Raw genomic sequence first — 14,715 nt, 5'->3', positions numbered from 1 at the left:
ACCCCAGTGCTGGGCCCCCAGCACCCTGGCTGTCCCCGAACTGCCTGCACTAGGGTGGCTCAGCCACCAGGCAGTGGCCTGACCCCAGTCGGGTAGGGGATCCCTGTACACTGCCCAGTATCTCAGGACAACAAAACCACAACAGCCTGTGTCCGGCTCCACAATTAAAAAGAGAACTTTATTCCTCCAAGTGTTCAGGTGTGCACTTGGGGAACAGCTGTGCCCCGTGCCACACGGTCAGTTGGCAGGCCTGTCTCTGTTCACTACGGACCTGGTCGGTGGGTGGCCAGCAGATACTTGGCCTCTGGCTGGCTGCCTCTCTCGCAGGCTGGGGGTGGGCTGTTTCTCGTCAGCAGGGCCACGGGCTTCTGAGGAGTGCTTGTCCTGGAACACAGAACACCCAGATGTTGGGGTGCCCTTGACCCCAGCCAGACCCCAAGCAGTGCTGGGACAGACAGACAGGAACCAAGGCCACCCCAGCACCAGTCACTCCTGGTCTGCTTGGTGAACCTGACCCACATGTGCCAAGGGCCAGGCCACCTGCTGTCTGGGCACCAGGGCCCCAGCAGTGAAAAGTCAGCCCGGTGGGCTGTGGTTGGTGATGGTGGGGAGATGACGGAGCAATGCACGGGAACCGGGCACCACCAGAGCACAGCGGCCAGGGAGGAGCCCAGACCCCAACAAAGGTAGGGAATGAACCTGTGGTCAGGGGCGCAGTGGTGCCAAGGCCCGAGGCACGGGTGGCCAGCAGGAAGGATGTGGGTTCAATGCTTCTTCCCCTGGAGGGCCTCCATGACCCCGGACCTGCCCACCTAACCCAGCACAGCTGCTGTGGGCGCTGAAGGCGGAGCAGAGGCAAGACCCCCCGTCTGGACCACTCTGTCCCCTGGGTCGCAGGGCAGCGGCTTCCCCACTCAGGACTCACCTGCTGCTCACACCAGCCGCCTCCGCTTCCGGGTGTGCCTGGCATGCCGGGTTCTGAGCACATCAAGGTCGTCAACATCAAGGTCATTAAAAGCATCCAGACAGGAGGAGGCAGAGCATCTGCCAGAGTCTGGGGGTCCCTGAAACGAAATCCAGGCAGTGGGGACAAGAGTGACCCCCATCCCCCGAGCCACGATGGGCGAGGAAGGGACAGGGAGTGAGGAGGGGCCCTGTGGGTGAGTGTACCACTTGGGACCGGGCACCTTCAGCCTGGGCAGGAGCCGCTCCAGGCACTCCTAGGGCCACCCATGACTGTGCTCTCCCTCCCTCGGGGGCTCTGACCCCGTCTAAGCCGTCCCTGTGGCAGGCCTCCTGCTCCCCCATGGGGCGGCCATGACACCCCGGCAGGGCAGGAGGCTGTACACGGATGTGGCACGGGGGCCCTCTTTCCCTGACTGGCCGGGGTCCTCTGCCCACTCTCGGGCATTGCTTTCTCCCTCACTTCAGCCTAGTGACTTGTGAAGCACAACCCTGGGGAGAGATGGAAGGCCTTCTGCCACATTCCCTACGACAGGCCCACAGGTTCAAGCTGAGGCTGCCTGCTTCTGGTGGTTTCTCAGGGAGGCCAGCCGCCCGGCTGCTGCAAGTGGGCACCCTGGCACCAGGTGAGAAGGCCTCTCTGGGGCCCCATCCACGTGCTTTCTCCTTCAGGGTTCCGAACATGGTTTTGCCTACAGAGCTTGGAAAACTCTTCCCAAGGATACTCAGAGAGGTGACAGCTGAGAGGGACCTTTGGGACCCCAGAGATCCAGGGACGAACACGGCCACTACCCTCCACTGTGCCCATGGCCCACCCTGCTCAGAGCTGGGTCAGCGTCCGTCCCAGAGCTTCTCACTGACAAGACCACCTGGCTGGGCAGCACCAGGACAGCCAGGGGCTCCTGCATGAGAATGAGGCCTCTCTTCTCTTTTCCACACTGCCCCAAAGGGAGGCCACTTCTGCAGAATCTACACGCAACTGGGCAGCTTCCTCCTCCTGAGACACCCAGCAGCCAGCCTTCCTGCCCACAACTTCTACCAGCCCCCACCCCACCGCTCTAGGCAGGCAAGGGTGCCCCAGGGACCGCCGCCTGCCGTGGGGAAGTGGGGCCGGGCGCGCCCCTTACCTGAATGTGGCATGTGGCCGCGGTGCAGCCCGGCTGCCCGTCCCCGTCTGCGAGTTCCAGCTCGCTCAGGAGGTCCTCATCCTCGCTCTCCGGGCCTGCTATCGAGGCTGCTGAGAGGGTCGTCCGGACGCCGTGGGGGGCCAGGGTGGCCAGGAGCGCAGGGAGGGTGAAGGTTGCCAGGAACCGCGCCCGCAACAGGAGGTAGGCTGGGTTGTCCTGGAGCTGCCCCCGCACCAGCCCCAGTGAGGCTTGTAGCGCTCCAGCTGGCCGCTCAGCCTCGCCCCCCGCCACCAGGGAGGCGGCTTTGTGCTCTAGGGCCTTCTTGTGGAGCAGGAGGCCGGACAGTGCTCGAAGGCTGCACAGGGCTGGGGGCTGGTAGGGCAGTCTGCTTCCCAGAAGACGTACCCGCACCCCACGCTGGCCCCCCAGCCACTGCTGCGTGGCCGCCTCGCCCTCCTGGGACAGCAGGCCCAGGTCCAGGGCCCCCTTCTCAGGCCCAGGCTGGGGCAGGGATGGCTTCTCCAGGTCCAGAGGCCCCTTGGGCTCTTGTGTCCCTGAGGGGGACCCCAGCGTCCCCCCTGGCTCACTTGCTGGAATGACACCACCGAGGGGTGGCAGCCTCCTGGGCCAGGCGGGTTGTGCTTCAGGGGGGTCAGCCTGGGAGGACGTCCTGGGTGCAGGTATCTCCCTGGCCACCTGGGCCTCTCCAGGGACAACAGCCACACAGTCATCCACTTCTGCAGGACTTTGGGAGGCGGCGTGTGTGGGAGGGGCTGGGGGGTCTGTCCTGCAGGAAGGCTCTGGTCCCGAGTTCACATTGGCTGGGGGCTGCCAAGAGCTACTCAACGCTGGGGCCCTGGGGCCCTGGGCCGCCTGAGCTTCAGTCAGGGAAGGCAGCAGAGTGGCCACCAGCCCTGTGGGGCCAGGGGTCCCTGCTGGACTGGAAAGGCCCACCACAGCTGGCACAGGAAGAGGGAGAAGCCCCTGGGCTGTGAGCACCCAGGTGACAGGCAGGGGTACACTGGCCGCCACACGTGGCCCTCCTACGTGCGTCAGGCTGAGGGGCTGGATGGGCAGTGGGGTGGGGCTGGGGGCTGCAGGGAGAAAGGGTGATGCCTCAGGCAAGCTCTGCTTCCGGGATGCAGTGGGGGCCTGCGACTGTCCAAGACCACTCCCAGGGCAGCTCACAGAGACCTGGCTGGGGTCCAGGCCAGGGGCTCGGGAAGCAGCAGGGGCTGTGCCCTCGGCCCCTGTGAAGGCAGGAGCGAGGGGCAGGCCATGCATGGTGGAGAGTCTCTTGTCCTTGGCTGAAGGCCCAGCCTCCTGCCAGGAGCCTGAAGTGCCAGGCTTGGCTGCTGCGGGGGTCCCAGGCCCCGAGAGTGGAACATTTGAGACAGTGGGACCCAGGGCTGGGCAGCCGTGTGGGGTGTGTGGTAGAGGGGGCTGGAGGATCACAGGCGAGGAGACCAGCAGGTGGGACGGGAGCACCACCGGGCCCCGGGCGGCCTCCCTGGCACGGGCCTCCTGAAGCCGTTTCTCCTGAAGCCGCTTCTCCTGAAGCAGCTCTGACACAGTCTTGGGCTTGGGCCGGGGGCCAGTCGGAGCCAGTGGGGACGCCTGGGGTAGGGTGCCCTCCACCTGGCTGGACGCCAGTCTTCGGCTCCCTTTGTGGCTGGCACTCTTTGAGGCTTCTTGAGCTGGCACATTTGGGAAGAAGAAAGACCCACACTTGATGAGCCCCAGGCATCTAGCGCAGGGACAGCCCCTCGCTGCCATCCCCTCATCAGGAGGGACCCTGTGAGGAGTCTAGGGCCTTGAGCCAAGTAGGGGTCAAGTGGCACGTCCTGGGTCTCCTGAGTCACAGTAGCTGCCCCAGACCCCAATGCTCCGGTCAAAGCCAGGGCAGTGGGCACTCTGGGAAGCCCAGCCCATTTAATGGCTGAGACCAGCTGGGAGCCCAGGCCTTGCCCGATGCTGCTGGCGTTGGGCACGGGCGGACCCTCGCTCAAGACGACCCCTGCCTCCGGGCCCCATGCTGAGGAAGCCTCAGGGCTGCAAGGGGAGCCCAAGGAGCTCCAAGCTGGCCCAGCCAGACTCTCATCCCTGTGGTGGGACTCGAGGGATCCCTGTCACCAGGGGCCACAGGCTGTGCTGCTTGGGGGCTGCAGATGAAAGCCAGGGCCAGGTGAGACCTCTTCCCCACCAGGGCAGAAAAGCAGAGGGTTACCTGGGGTGCTCTGAGCACTTGAGGGCGCCTGGAAAAGGAGAGGAGAGTCAGCAGCTCAGATGTCCTTCGCAGGCCTGGACCACCTCTCCTAGCATTTGGGCTGTCCCCTGCCACTCCCCGAAACGGGGACGAGGCCCCAAGGGCTGCTGCTGGCCTCCCACATGCCTCTGCAGGAACTCCAGGGCCACAGGAGCAGCCCAGCGTGTGGCACAGCAGGCAAAGGCCTGGCCTCGTGCATCCCCTCAGTGCAACTCCTCCCAAGGGCGCCCTTGAGAGGTCTTCCGGGGGGTTGAGGGCAGGGTGGGGTCCACCAGGAGAGGCAGGGGGCTGGGAGCATGGAGGCCCAGGGGTACCGCACTGCTGTCCCTGCTCCTCCAGTGAGTGACACTGCTTTGTCACCCCACCCGCAGGTGACGGGGCTCAGGGGTGAGGCCTCGCTGAAGCTGTGTGAGTTTGGTTTCTGGAGCAGAAAGGCAAGAACCAGACACCCCCAGCAGACCGCCCATGTTCATGACCACCCGGCAGGGCTATGGGGGACACAGGCACGTGGGCCCAGTGTCGGCCCCGACCTGCACCTGCCTGACCTCCCCCGGCCTCTCAGGGCTGTGTCCCCTCAAGTGGGAAGTACAGACGCCTCCCCAAGGGGTTACGGCGGAGCGGGTGGGGCGGGCAGGGGTCACCCTCACTTCCCACCCCAAGCGCCTGCTACCTGCAGAAGATGCACTGGTGGGTCCCGAGCACCAGCCTGAGGCAGCCTGGGCGGCAGGGCCTTCCTCTCTCGGACGACCTCCAAGCAGCCGGCAGTATCGATCTGGAACAGCTGAGAGACACGGGAGGCGGCCTAACCGCAGCTGCTTTCGGTAGCAGCTCAGAAGCTCCAGAGGCCTAGGCAGAGCCCGGGGCAGCCCTGAGGCTGTGCCAGCCTCCCTGCTGATGCAGACGCGGGGGAGGCAGTGAGGCTGTGGACATCCAGGAGGGCCTCCCATGAGCCCCAGGCCTGCTCTCCTCCCCTGGCATCTTCCACTCATACTGGGGCCCTGGGCACCCCCTTCCCCAGACACTGTTTAGTCTGACGGGGACAGAGCACGCTGTAGCCGGCATCCCTTCCACATTCACTTGCTAACAGTGTAAGGCATGGAAAGTGCATTTTCAAGGCTAGAAAACTTTAGATAACTAGACTTAGAGGAATGAATCTACTGCAGATTTCAAAACTTCAAGAACTTTTCACAAGGCCAAGCAAAACGAAGCTCTGCCCAGGTAGCTTACCTGGGTAAACAGGGTGAAAACGAAGCTCTGCCCAGGCGGCTTACCTGGGTAAACAGGGTGAACACAGGCGTGCTGGCCAGGCGGGCCCGCTGCAGCTGCTCCCTGAGGCCATCCGCTGCGGGCACAGGAGGAGAAGTGGAAAGCAGCCCCAGCTCCCACGGGCACAGGGGCACAGGAAGAAAGCGGCCCCAGCCCCCACGTGCCCTTCGAGGAGGCTCTGGGAGCTCTCAAGACTGGGAGCCAGGCAGCATGGGAGGGAAGCCTTGGAACCAGCACCCCACAGCCACGGCTGGACAAGGGTGGGCCCTCTGAGCCCTGTCACCACACAAAACAATGTTAGTCCAGCTGCCACGTGCTTGGCCCAGGAAGAGTGGTGGGGCAGGGAGGGAGGGCTGGCTCTGACTGGGTGTTCTGAAAACCTTCAGGGATGGGAAGCTGACCAGAGGTGGGGCCCACCCCAAAAAGACTCCCCTGCTGAGGCCACTTCCCCATGACCACCGTCTGCCAGGCTGGATGTACTCTTCACCCTCACCCCTGGCCCCAGAAGGTCCCCAGAGGAGCCCCAGGCCATACCTTGAGTCTGCACCGCGGCGGGTCTCTGGGGCACCTGTGTGCAGGGCAGGACAACGTCCCCCACCCAAGGGGTCACAGCCAGCAGCAGCCTGCGGTTCAGGAGCCTCCGGTGCAGAGCGTGTCTCCAGCGCCGCTGCCCACTCTGGGTGGCTCTGTGCCGTAGCCACTGCACATGGGACTGGGCCACGCTGTCACCAGAGCTGACCCCTGGGGATGAGGTGGGCAGGGGCCGTTGTCTCAGCTGCTCTTTCTGTAAAGAGAAGGCGGCAGCTGGGGCCCCTGGCCAGGCTCGGCCCCTGAAGTGGACCCTGCCCGGTGGCCAGTGCTGCCCTCCACCCCCGTCAGGGCACGACTGGCAGGGAGAGGAATCACTCAGACCAGGGCGGGCTGCGTGGTGGCATGGGTGCAGGTGTCTGCGGCAGGCCTCACCTGTGTGCGGCTCCGAGCAGCCGTGTTGGCCCTGAGCACCCTCAGCACGGTCTCCACAGGCACTGTCAGCCTCCCTCCCTGATGAGAAACCAGCCTGAGGTGGGGCACACGGGGTGTGTGGGGCACCTGGGGGCCTCCCCCTCACCACCCACATGCAATCGCCTCTTCACGCAGGCTCCAAAGCACGGCTGTGCACAGCTGCTCTGCCTCATGGGAACGTCCACCATGGGAAGTGTGGGGTCCCCAGGCAGGGCCTCCCCGCAAGGCCTGGCTCCTGGGACACTAACAGGGTCCCACGCCCCCCAGTCAGCTCCTCAGGCTGACAGCAGCAGCCCTTCCAGGTGACGCCCTGGCCTAGGGAGATGCTGGCTGTGCGGCAGTGAGTGCCACGCACTTGACTCTGCCAGTAGCTTCAGGGTCCATTGTCCCCGCCAACAACTCCCAGGACAGACGAGCCTGTTCAACTCTGACTGCTCCCACAGGCACGGCCAGAGATGGGCCTGCACCTAGGGCCTGACATGGTGAAGACCAACCGAGACGGGCAGACGCACCACGAGCCAGGCTGGTCCTAAGTGGGTGGACAGGCCCTTCCAGGGAGGGCCTCCAGGTGCACAGGCTCATGGGGAGGGAGGAGGGGCTCCTCCTGCTGCCGCCTCCCTCTCCAACCCTGACTTGGGGGTGAAACGTTTCAGAGATGCCTCCAGGTCCAAGTGCCCATTCAGCCATATCCCTGAAACAATCACCGAACTGGGAAAAATGGAGGCTTCCCCAACAGTCCCCACCACGCACAGCTCTCCAGAGCTCAGCCAGAAGCAGTGTGTTCTGATGCGCACGAACCCTGGGCCCTGCTGCTGCACCATCCCCGAGCGTCAGCCCTGGCGCACAGTGACGAAAGTGCATTCCCGTGGCGCACCGGGGCCGGAGCCTACCTCGAGGGCCTGCTTCTCTGCGCCCACCGGGTGAGCGTCTGCCGAATGGGAGACCTGGGCAGCTCTCGGGACAGGGCTGTGGGCCCTGGCAGGGGCCTGCGCTGCACTCGTCTCCTCTCCAGGAGCCGCGGCTGTGGCGGAAGCTTCCTTGCTGCCACCTTGGCTGGCACTGGATCCCTTGGGAGGGCTGAGGGAGGCAGCGGGGCCTCCCAGCCAGGCCCCTGCCCCTCCTCTCCATGGCTGGCTGGTGCTCTGCCTGGCAGGAACCCACAGATCCATGTCCGGGACCACATACTGTGGGGACAGCAGCGCTCTGTCACCCTCCCCAGCCTGTGCCTGCTCTGGCTCCGGCTCCTCCTCCTCACTGCTGCTGCTGCTGCCCCTTCCGCTGCCGCCACTGCCACTGCTGCTGCTGCTGCTGCTGCTGGAGCTCCACCGGATGCTATGACGGGCCCTCCGCCGCCGCCTCCGGAGACCCTGCTTCTTCTGAGGGGAGGAAAGGGCTACTTAGAGGCCTTGGCGACCCCAGTTCACCCATGACGGCAGCAAGCAGGCCAGCCCTTTGGGGAGAGGCCCAAGCGGGGCGCCTCTGGGGTCAAGGGCAGCCATTGCTGAGGCAAGGTCTCCCTCTGCCCTTGGCCACCCAGAATAAATGCCAAGGCCAGAAACCGAATGCCCCCCCTCCCCCCCCCCGCCCCCCCCCCCCCCCACTCCTGCCCCTCCGGCCCCGCTCCTGTCTCCCTGCCCTCCACCTCCCTCCCCTCCTCCTGCCTGCTGGACCCCCCGTTGACCAGGCCGTGATCTGGTTTCCGACAAGGAAAGAGCGAAAGGCTCACCCCCATCATGATCTTCCACTTGCTCAGACACTGGGAGCCGGACCGATGGGGCAGTTCAGAAGCTATTTTTGCCCAGTGACCTACAAAAGCCAAATCCCATGAAATGGCTTCATCCAAAGATTCTTCCCCAAGACAGGCTGGCTGTTCCCCAGGAGACTTGCTGTGGGCCCCATCAGAGTGGGGCCTTTGGGGCACCCTCACGCTGGGCAAGACCCAGGGTCAAGCATGTCGGGCACCTACAATTTGGCAGCATGAGATTCTCACTGACTGCTCAGCCCCTTAGGAAAGTTCTGCCAAACGTGTAACTGAGAAGGAGAATCGTCCCTAAGCACACACAGGCCTCACATATCTGCTCCCCCCAAGGCTTCCGCACCAGCCACCTCCCACGATTCTCGCTCTTCACACAGTGTGGGGCAGCGGGAGAAGCACGCGTGCTGCTCTCACAGGGCAGGGCCGCACTATCTGGTATGTCCTTGAACATGGCAATACCACAGCTAGGATTCACTCTAAGGAGACATTGCAAATATAAGTCAAGACTTAGCTATAAAACACAGCTCACTGGGGGTGGTGGCACACACCTGCAGTTCCAGCTACTTCGTAGGCTGAGGTGGGAGGAGGCTTGAGCCCAAAAGTGTGAGGCTGCAGTGGGCTACAGTCACGCCACCACACCCCAGCCTGGATGACAGAGCTTGCTCTGTCTTTATCTTGATCTCTTTTCTAAGAAACAAAAAACACAAAAAAAGAAACTAGAAGAACAAACTATCCACAACTTACCAACACCGTATTTTCCTATTAATTCAATTAACTGTTCCTCTTCTTTCAAATTCCACCGTCCCTTTTTCAAGCTGAAATGTAATCTCCTGAGATACCTGAAAGTGACATGAAAAGCAAAGAAAATTTTAGATGCTAAGATGCCACCCACTGCTGTCCCAAGCTTCTTCAGTGGTTTCTTGAATACGACACTGAAGGCGCAATCAACAAAAGAAAACGATAGAGAAAGGAGACTTCATCAAAAGTAAAGCTTTTGTGTCTCAAAGGACACCATCAAAAAAGTAGGCAGACCACGTACAGGCTGGGAGAGAACGTTTGCAAATCACGTGTCCGATAAAGGACTTGTATCTGAAACATACAAAGAACTCTTACAAGTCAGTAATACCAAGACAAGTAATGTTAAAAATGGGCAAAGGACTTAAAGAGACACTTCTCTAAAAATCTATTTCTATGCACCAACCACATGAAAAGAGCCTCCACATCAGCCACAGGGAAGCGCACGTCAAAACCACGAGACGCCACTTCACACCCACTAACATCGGCCACAGGGAAGCGCACGTCAAAACCACGAGACGCCACTTCACACCCACTAACATTGGCCACAGGGAAGCGCACGTCAAAACCACGAGACGCCACTTCACGCTTGCTAACATCGGCCACAGGGAAGCGCATGTCAAAACCAAGAGACGCCACTTCGCACCTGCTTGGATGGCTAGAATCACAGATCACAAGTGCTGGTGACAGTGTGCAAAACCAGAACCCTCATAGGTTGCTAGTGGGAATACGGAATGGTTCAACCCCTTGGAAGACAATCTGGTCATTCCTCAAAAGGTTAAACACAGCGTTACCACTGCCCCAGCCATTTCCCTCGCAGGATACAGCTGAGAGAAATGAACAGATATCTATGTAAAAAAGTGCAAGCGAATGTTCAGAATGCTCTCAGGGTTCATCCACATTGTACCAGAATTTACAGAAATGTGGTTATTTATATGAGAATCCCACTCCTTTTTTTTTTTTTTTTGAGACAGAGTCTCGCTCTGTAGCTCAGGCTGGAGTGCAGTGTTGCGCGATCTCGGCTCACTGCAAGCTCTGCCTCCCAGGTTCAAGCGATTCTCCTGCCTCAGCCTCCTGAGTAGCTGGGATTACAGGTGCCCACCACCATGCGCGGCTAGTTTTTGTATTTTTAGCAGAGACAGGGTTTTACCATATTGGCCAGGCTGGTCTTGAACTCCTGACCTCGTGATCTGTCCGTCTTGGCCTCCCAAAGTGCTGGGATTATAGGCGTGAGGCACTGAGCCCTGCCAACCCCTTTTTAAGGCTGAATAATATTCCCTTGTATGCAAATGTTGTTTTCCACTCATCTGCTGATGAACACTTGGGCTGTGTCCGGCCTTTCACTGTTGTGAACGTTGTTGCTGTGGACATTGTTGTATCTGAGCTCCTACTTTCAATTCTTTTGGGTTTTATGCTTATCAATCTTGGGGGTGTAATTCTACGTTTAACTCTCTGAGGAACTGCCATGCTTTCCACAGAGGCTGGACCATTCTACAATGCGCAAAGGTTTCAATTTCTCGACGTCCTTGCCAACACAGTGACTTTTTTTTTTTAATTAACAGCCATCCCAACGTGTGTGTGGTTTTGACTTGCACTTCCCTAATGACTCATGACGCCGGGCGTCACTTCACATGCTCACTGGCCATCTGTGCATCTTCTTTGGAGAGACGGCCACTCAAGTGCTTTGCCCGCATTTAGATTGGGTTGTTTTTGTTGTTGAACGGCTTTCTTTTTGGGGTGATGAAATGTTTTACAATTGATTGTGATGATGGCTGCACAGCTCAATGAATACTAAATACTAAAAACCACTGACCTCTACACTTCATTTTGTTTTGAGATGGAGTTTCACTCTTGTCGCCCAGGCTGGAGTGCAATGGCGTGATCTCGGCTCACTACAACCTCTGCCTCACAGTTTCAAGAGATTCTCCTGTCTCAGCCTCTCGAGTAGCTGGGATTACTGGCATGTGCCACCACGCCTGGCTAATTTTGTATTTTTAGTAGAAACGGGGTTTCTTCTTGTTGGTCAGGCTGGTCTCAAACTCCCGACCTCAGGTGATCCACCCGCCTCGGCCTCCCAAAGTGTTGGGATTACAGGCGTGAGCCCCTGAACCCGGCCTTCTACACTTCACTTTAATTAATTAATTAATTTGTATTTTCTTGAGACAGAGTCTTGCTCTGTCACCCAGGCTGGAGTGCTGTGACGCAATCTCAGCTTACTTCAACATCTGCCTCCCAGGCTCAAGCGATTCTCCTGCCTCAGCCTCCCACGAAGCTGGGATTACAGGCGCCATCCCCACCACGCCTGCTTAATGTTTGTATTTTGAATAGAGACGGGGTTTCACCATGTTGACCTGGCCTCAAGCGATCCGCCTGCCTTGGCCTCCCAAAGTACTGGGATTACAGGCGTGAGCCACTGCACCCAGCTTCTGAACTATACACTTTAAATGAACGCACTGCATGCTGTGTGAATTATCTCAATGCAGCTGTTTTTGAAAGGACAACAAGCAGGAAAAGGAGGGAGCTGCAGCTGTCTGCCCAGGGGTCCTGACCATCAGCAGTCTGAGAGAACTTAGACAACAAGGGTCAGGAAAAGCCACCCAGGGAGTTGTCTCAAGGGGAGCCTGTGCCTTGCTCTGGGCAAACAAGCAATAAAGAAGTCAGGGTTGGAAAAAATAGCTTATCTGGGCCAACCCTGGCACACCAAGCACCCACAGGCCACACCCTGCTCCTGTGACAGCAAATCACTCCTGGCCGCCGTCGCCCAGCCTGCCCACTGCCTACACGAGAGTGAAGCTCGCCAGTGACCCACACCAGCCCCTCCCTCACCCAGCGCTGTGCGACTCACCGATCTCGGCACTGGGCATCGCTCCTACCTGGCACCTCTTCCCGGATTTTAAACCAATCCTGCTCCCCGTATTTGGCAACAGCTTGAAGCAACTTCTGCAGGAAGGGACAGGCAGACAAGTGAAGCCTCTGCAGGAACGGCCACAGCCTCGCCACCCTGAACCCAGTCAGAGAAGGGACCACCGTTGAACACAGCCGCGTTACCTTCCCAGAGCCCAGCTCTCCTAGGATCCCGCACACTTACAGCGTCTTCCTCCGGGGCCCAGTTCCCCTTCTTCAGGCCGGGATCCAAGCTCTTGGTCCATCGGTAAATCAGCTGCATGGAGTCTCTCCCTTCCATATAGTAGACAACTAGAGACAGAGGGACAGGGAGGTCCTGTGAGGCCAAGACACACACCCTCCATACAGTAGACAGCTAGGGACACAGGGGTCCTGTGGGGCTGACACACCCACCCTCTGTTCGGTAGACAGCTAAGGACAAGGGGGTTCCATGGGGCCAAGACACCCACCCTCCAGATGGGTCACAGAGAAAAGAGCTACTTTGGCCAGGCGCAGTGGCGTCATGCCTGTAATCCAGCACTTTGGGAGGCAGAGGCCAGCAGATCACCTGAGGTCAGGAGTTCGAGACCAGCCTGACCAACATGGAGAAACTCCGTCTCTACTAAAAACACAAAATTAGCTGGGCATGGCGGTGCATGCCTGTCATCCCAGCTACTTGGGAGGCTGAGGCACGAGAATCGCTTGAACCCGGGAGGCGGAGGTTGCGGTGAGCCGAGATCATGGCATTGCGCTCCGTCCTGGGCAACGAGAGCAAAACTCCATCTCAAAAAAGAAAAAGAAAAAGAAGAGTCGCTTTAGCCGCCAAGCAGCGAGTGTGGAACAGCCAGGACTGGCTAAGCCCTCGCCTGTCTTGTTGCCTCTCTGTGAATTTTCCCTGCAAGCTCCAGGGTCCTGATGTGGGGCCTGGAACAGCCTGAGCCGGCGGCGGGGCTCACTTCTGCGGTAGGGGATGTGGCTGCCGACGCGCATCTCCTGCACCAGCTGTGTGAGCATGCGGTCCTCCTCCTCCGTCCACTCCTTGCGTTTCAGGGCTTTGTTCCGCTGCTGGAATTTCTGCAGGCACTGGAAGGCGCTGCGGCTGGTCTTCCCAAGTCCCAAACAAAAGCAAATGAGTGTTACTGTGCGGCAGGATGTCCGGATCTGGCTCTGAGAGTGCCCCAGGGCACAGATGGGCCCGCGAGCCACTGGAGTGACCCTTCTGCAGACTCCAGCTCTCCTCCCAGACTCCTGTGGGCTGACGGAGGGCACCCCACGGCAACGGTAAGAAGACACTACACTCACTAAACAGGACCAAGAAGGACCAGGTGAGAGAGGAATCAAACCTTCACTTAAGAAAATATTAAAAAAAAAATTCAAAATAGGTAACTGGTATGACTCCAAAACCACACTGCAACTCACTCAACAGGAACTCCCAGCTTGGCAAGGGCTGGGAGATGCACTGCTCTGGGTGTGGCGTGTCTTTAAATGCAGCTGCATCTTCTCTCCCTTCTGGAGCTCTAGGGCACCTCGCAGCGGAGGGTGTGGGGTGGAGGAGGACAGGACGGCCCTTGGTGTGGTGTCCACGTCTCAGGAGACGCCCTCAGAAGGGAGTGCCTCAGAATGACTCTCCCAGCTTCCCTGCATGGCTCAGCTCAGCAAACCCACCCTCAGCCCACACGGTGGACCACCTGCCCAGATCTCTTCCTCACGCATCTCCTTATGGGAAGGGGTTTTCCAAGAGCTGATGAGTGTTACCTGAACCCTGTTCTCTGAAACTGAGCTGCTGGGTGGCAGAGGGCGCGCAGGGCTGGACGTGGAGCTGCTGAACTATGAGTTTTGCTTCCAAGGCTTTCTTCCCCACTAAGTCCTTCACAGCTCACTACAGCACAGGTCAATCTGAGACTCAATCACCACAAACAAAACCACCACCCCGGGGTGTGCGAGCTGCAGGGCAATCCTAGTCAACATGTGTGAACCTCACCCCCACACCCACACGGGAGCGCTTCTGGGAGCATCAACACACTCGAGGCCTCACCCGTCCTCCTATACTCAAGCTGGCGCTTCCCAACCAGTGGAAAGAGAGATCCTTCTCACACCTATCCCAAGCTTGCCGAAGGATCTGGGAAGGCAAAGGACTGGGGGTGGGGCGGGATTCAGAGCTGGCCCCCTGCTGGGAGAGCTGAGAGCAGCGGCTCTCAAAGGGGGCTGGAGGGAGGCTGGAGTGAGGCTGGAGGGAGGCTGGAGGATGGAGGGAGACTGGAGGGAGGCTGGAGGATGGAGTGAGGATCGAGGGAGGCTGGAGGATGGAGGGAGGCTGGAGTGAGGCTGGAGGGAGGCTGGAGGATGGAGCGAGGCTGGAGTGAGGCTGGAGGGAGGCTGGAGGATGGAGGGAGGCTGGAGTGAGGGTGGAGGGAGGATGGAGTGAGGCTGGAGTGAGGATGGAGGGAGGCTGGAGGGAGGCTGGAAAGAGGATGGAGGGAGGCTGGAGGGAGGCTGGAGTGAGGATAGAGGATGGAGGGAGGCTGCAGTGAGGATAGAGGATGGAGGGAGGCTGGAGTGAGGGTGGAGGGAGGCTGGAGTGAGGATGGAGGGAGGCTGGAGTGAGGATGGAGGATGGAGGGAGGCTGGAGTGAGGGTGGAGGGAGGCTGGAGTGAGG

General features: G+C 59.9%; 1 protein-coding gene across 3 annotated transcripts in view; it reads right to left on the bottom strand.

The window, feature by feature from the left end:
• Positions 1–149: 149 nt before the first annotated feature.
• SNAPC4 (small nuclear RNA activating complex polypeptide 4) overlaps positions 150–14,715 on the bottom strand; it is a 26,897-nt gene continuing 12,331 nt past the window's right edge. For all 3 annotated transcript variants that reach the window (XM_023227651.1, XM_023227652.1, XM_023227653.1), the window contains exons 11-24: positions 13,015–13,162; positions 12,264–12,370; positions 12,021–12,115; positions 9,125–9,219; positions 8,351–8,430; positions 7,515–8,000; positions 6,586–6,663; positions 6,157–6,406; positions 5,628–5,698; positions 5,027–5,137; positions 4,318–4,345; positions 2,091–3,787; positions 926–1,064; positions 150–384 (exon numbers count right to left, since the gene is read on the bottom strand). In XM_023227651.1, the coding sequence (XP_023083419.1) occupies positions 933–1,064; positions 2,091–3,787; positions 4,318–4,345; positions 5,027–5,137; positions 5,628–5,698; positions 6,157–6,406; positions 6,586–6,663; positions 7,515–8,000; positions 8,351–8,430; positions 9,125–9,219; positions 12,021–12,115; positions 12,264–12,370; positions 13,015–13,162 (3,378 nt within the window). In that variant the 3' untranslated portion in view covers positions 150–384; positions 926–932. The remainder of the gene's footprint in view (positions 385–925; positions 1,065–2,090; positions 3,788–4,317; positions 4,346–5,026; positions 5,138–5,627; positions 5,699–6,156; positions 6,407–6,585; positions 6,664–7,514; positions 8,001–8,350; positions 8,431–9,124; positions 9,220–12,020; positions 12,116–12,263; positions 12,371–13,014; positions 13,163–14,715) is intronic.

Source organism: Piliocolobus tephrosceles, chromosome 14 (assembly GCF_002776525.5).
Source record: "Piliocolobus tephrosceles isolate RC106 chromosome 14, ASM277652v3, whole genome shotgun sequence".
In the NCBI taxonomy this organism is placed as follows: domain Eukaryota; kingdom Metazoa; phylum Chordata; class Mammalia; order Primates; family Cercopithecidae; genus Piliocolobus; species Piliocolobus tephrosceles.
Note: the sequence above shows the minus strand (reverse complement) of the source record. Positions and strands in the feature narration are given on the sequence as shown.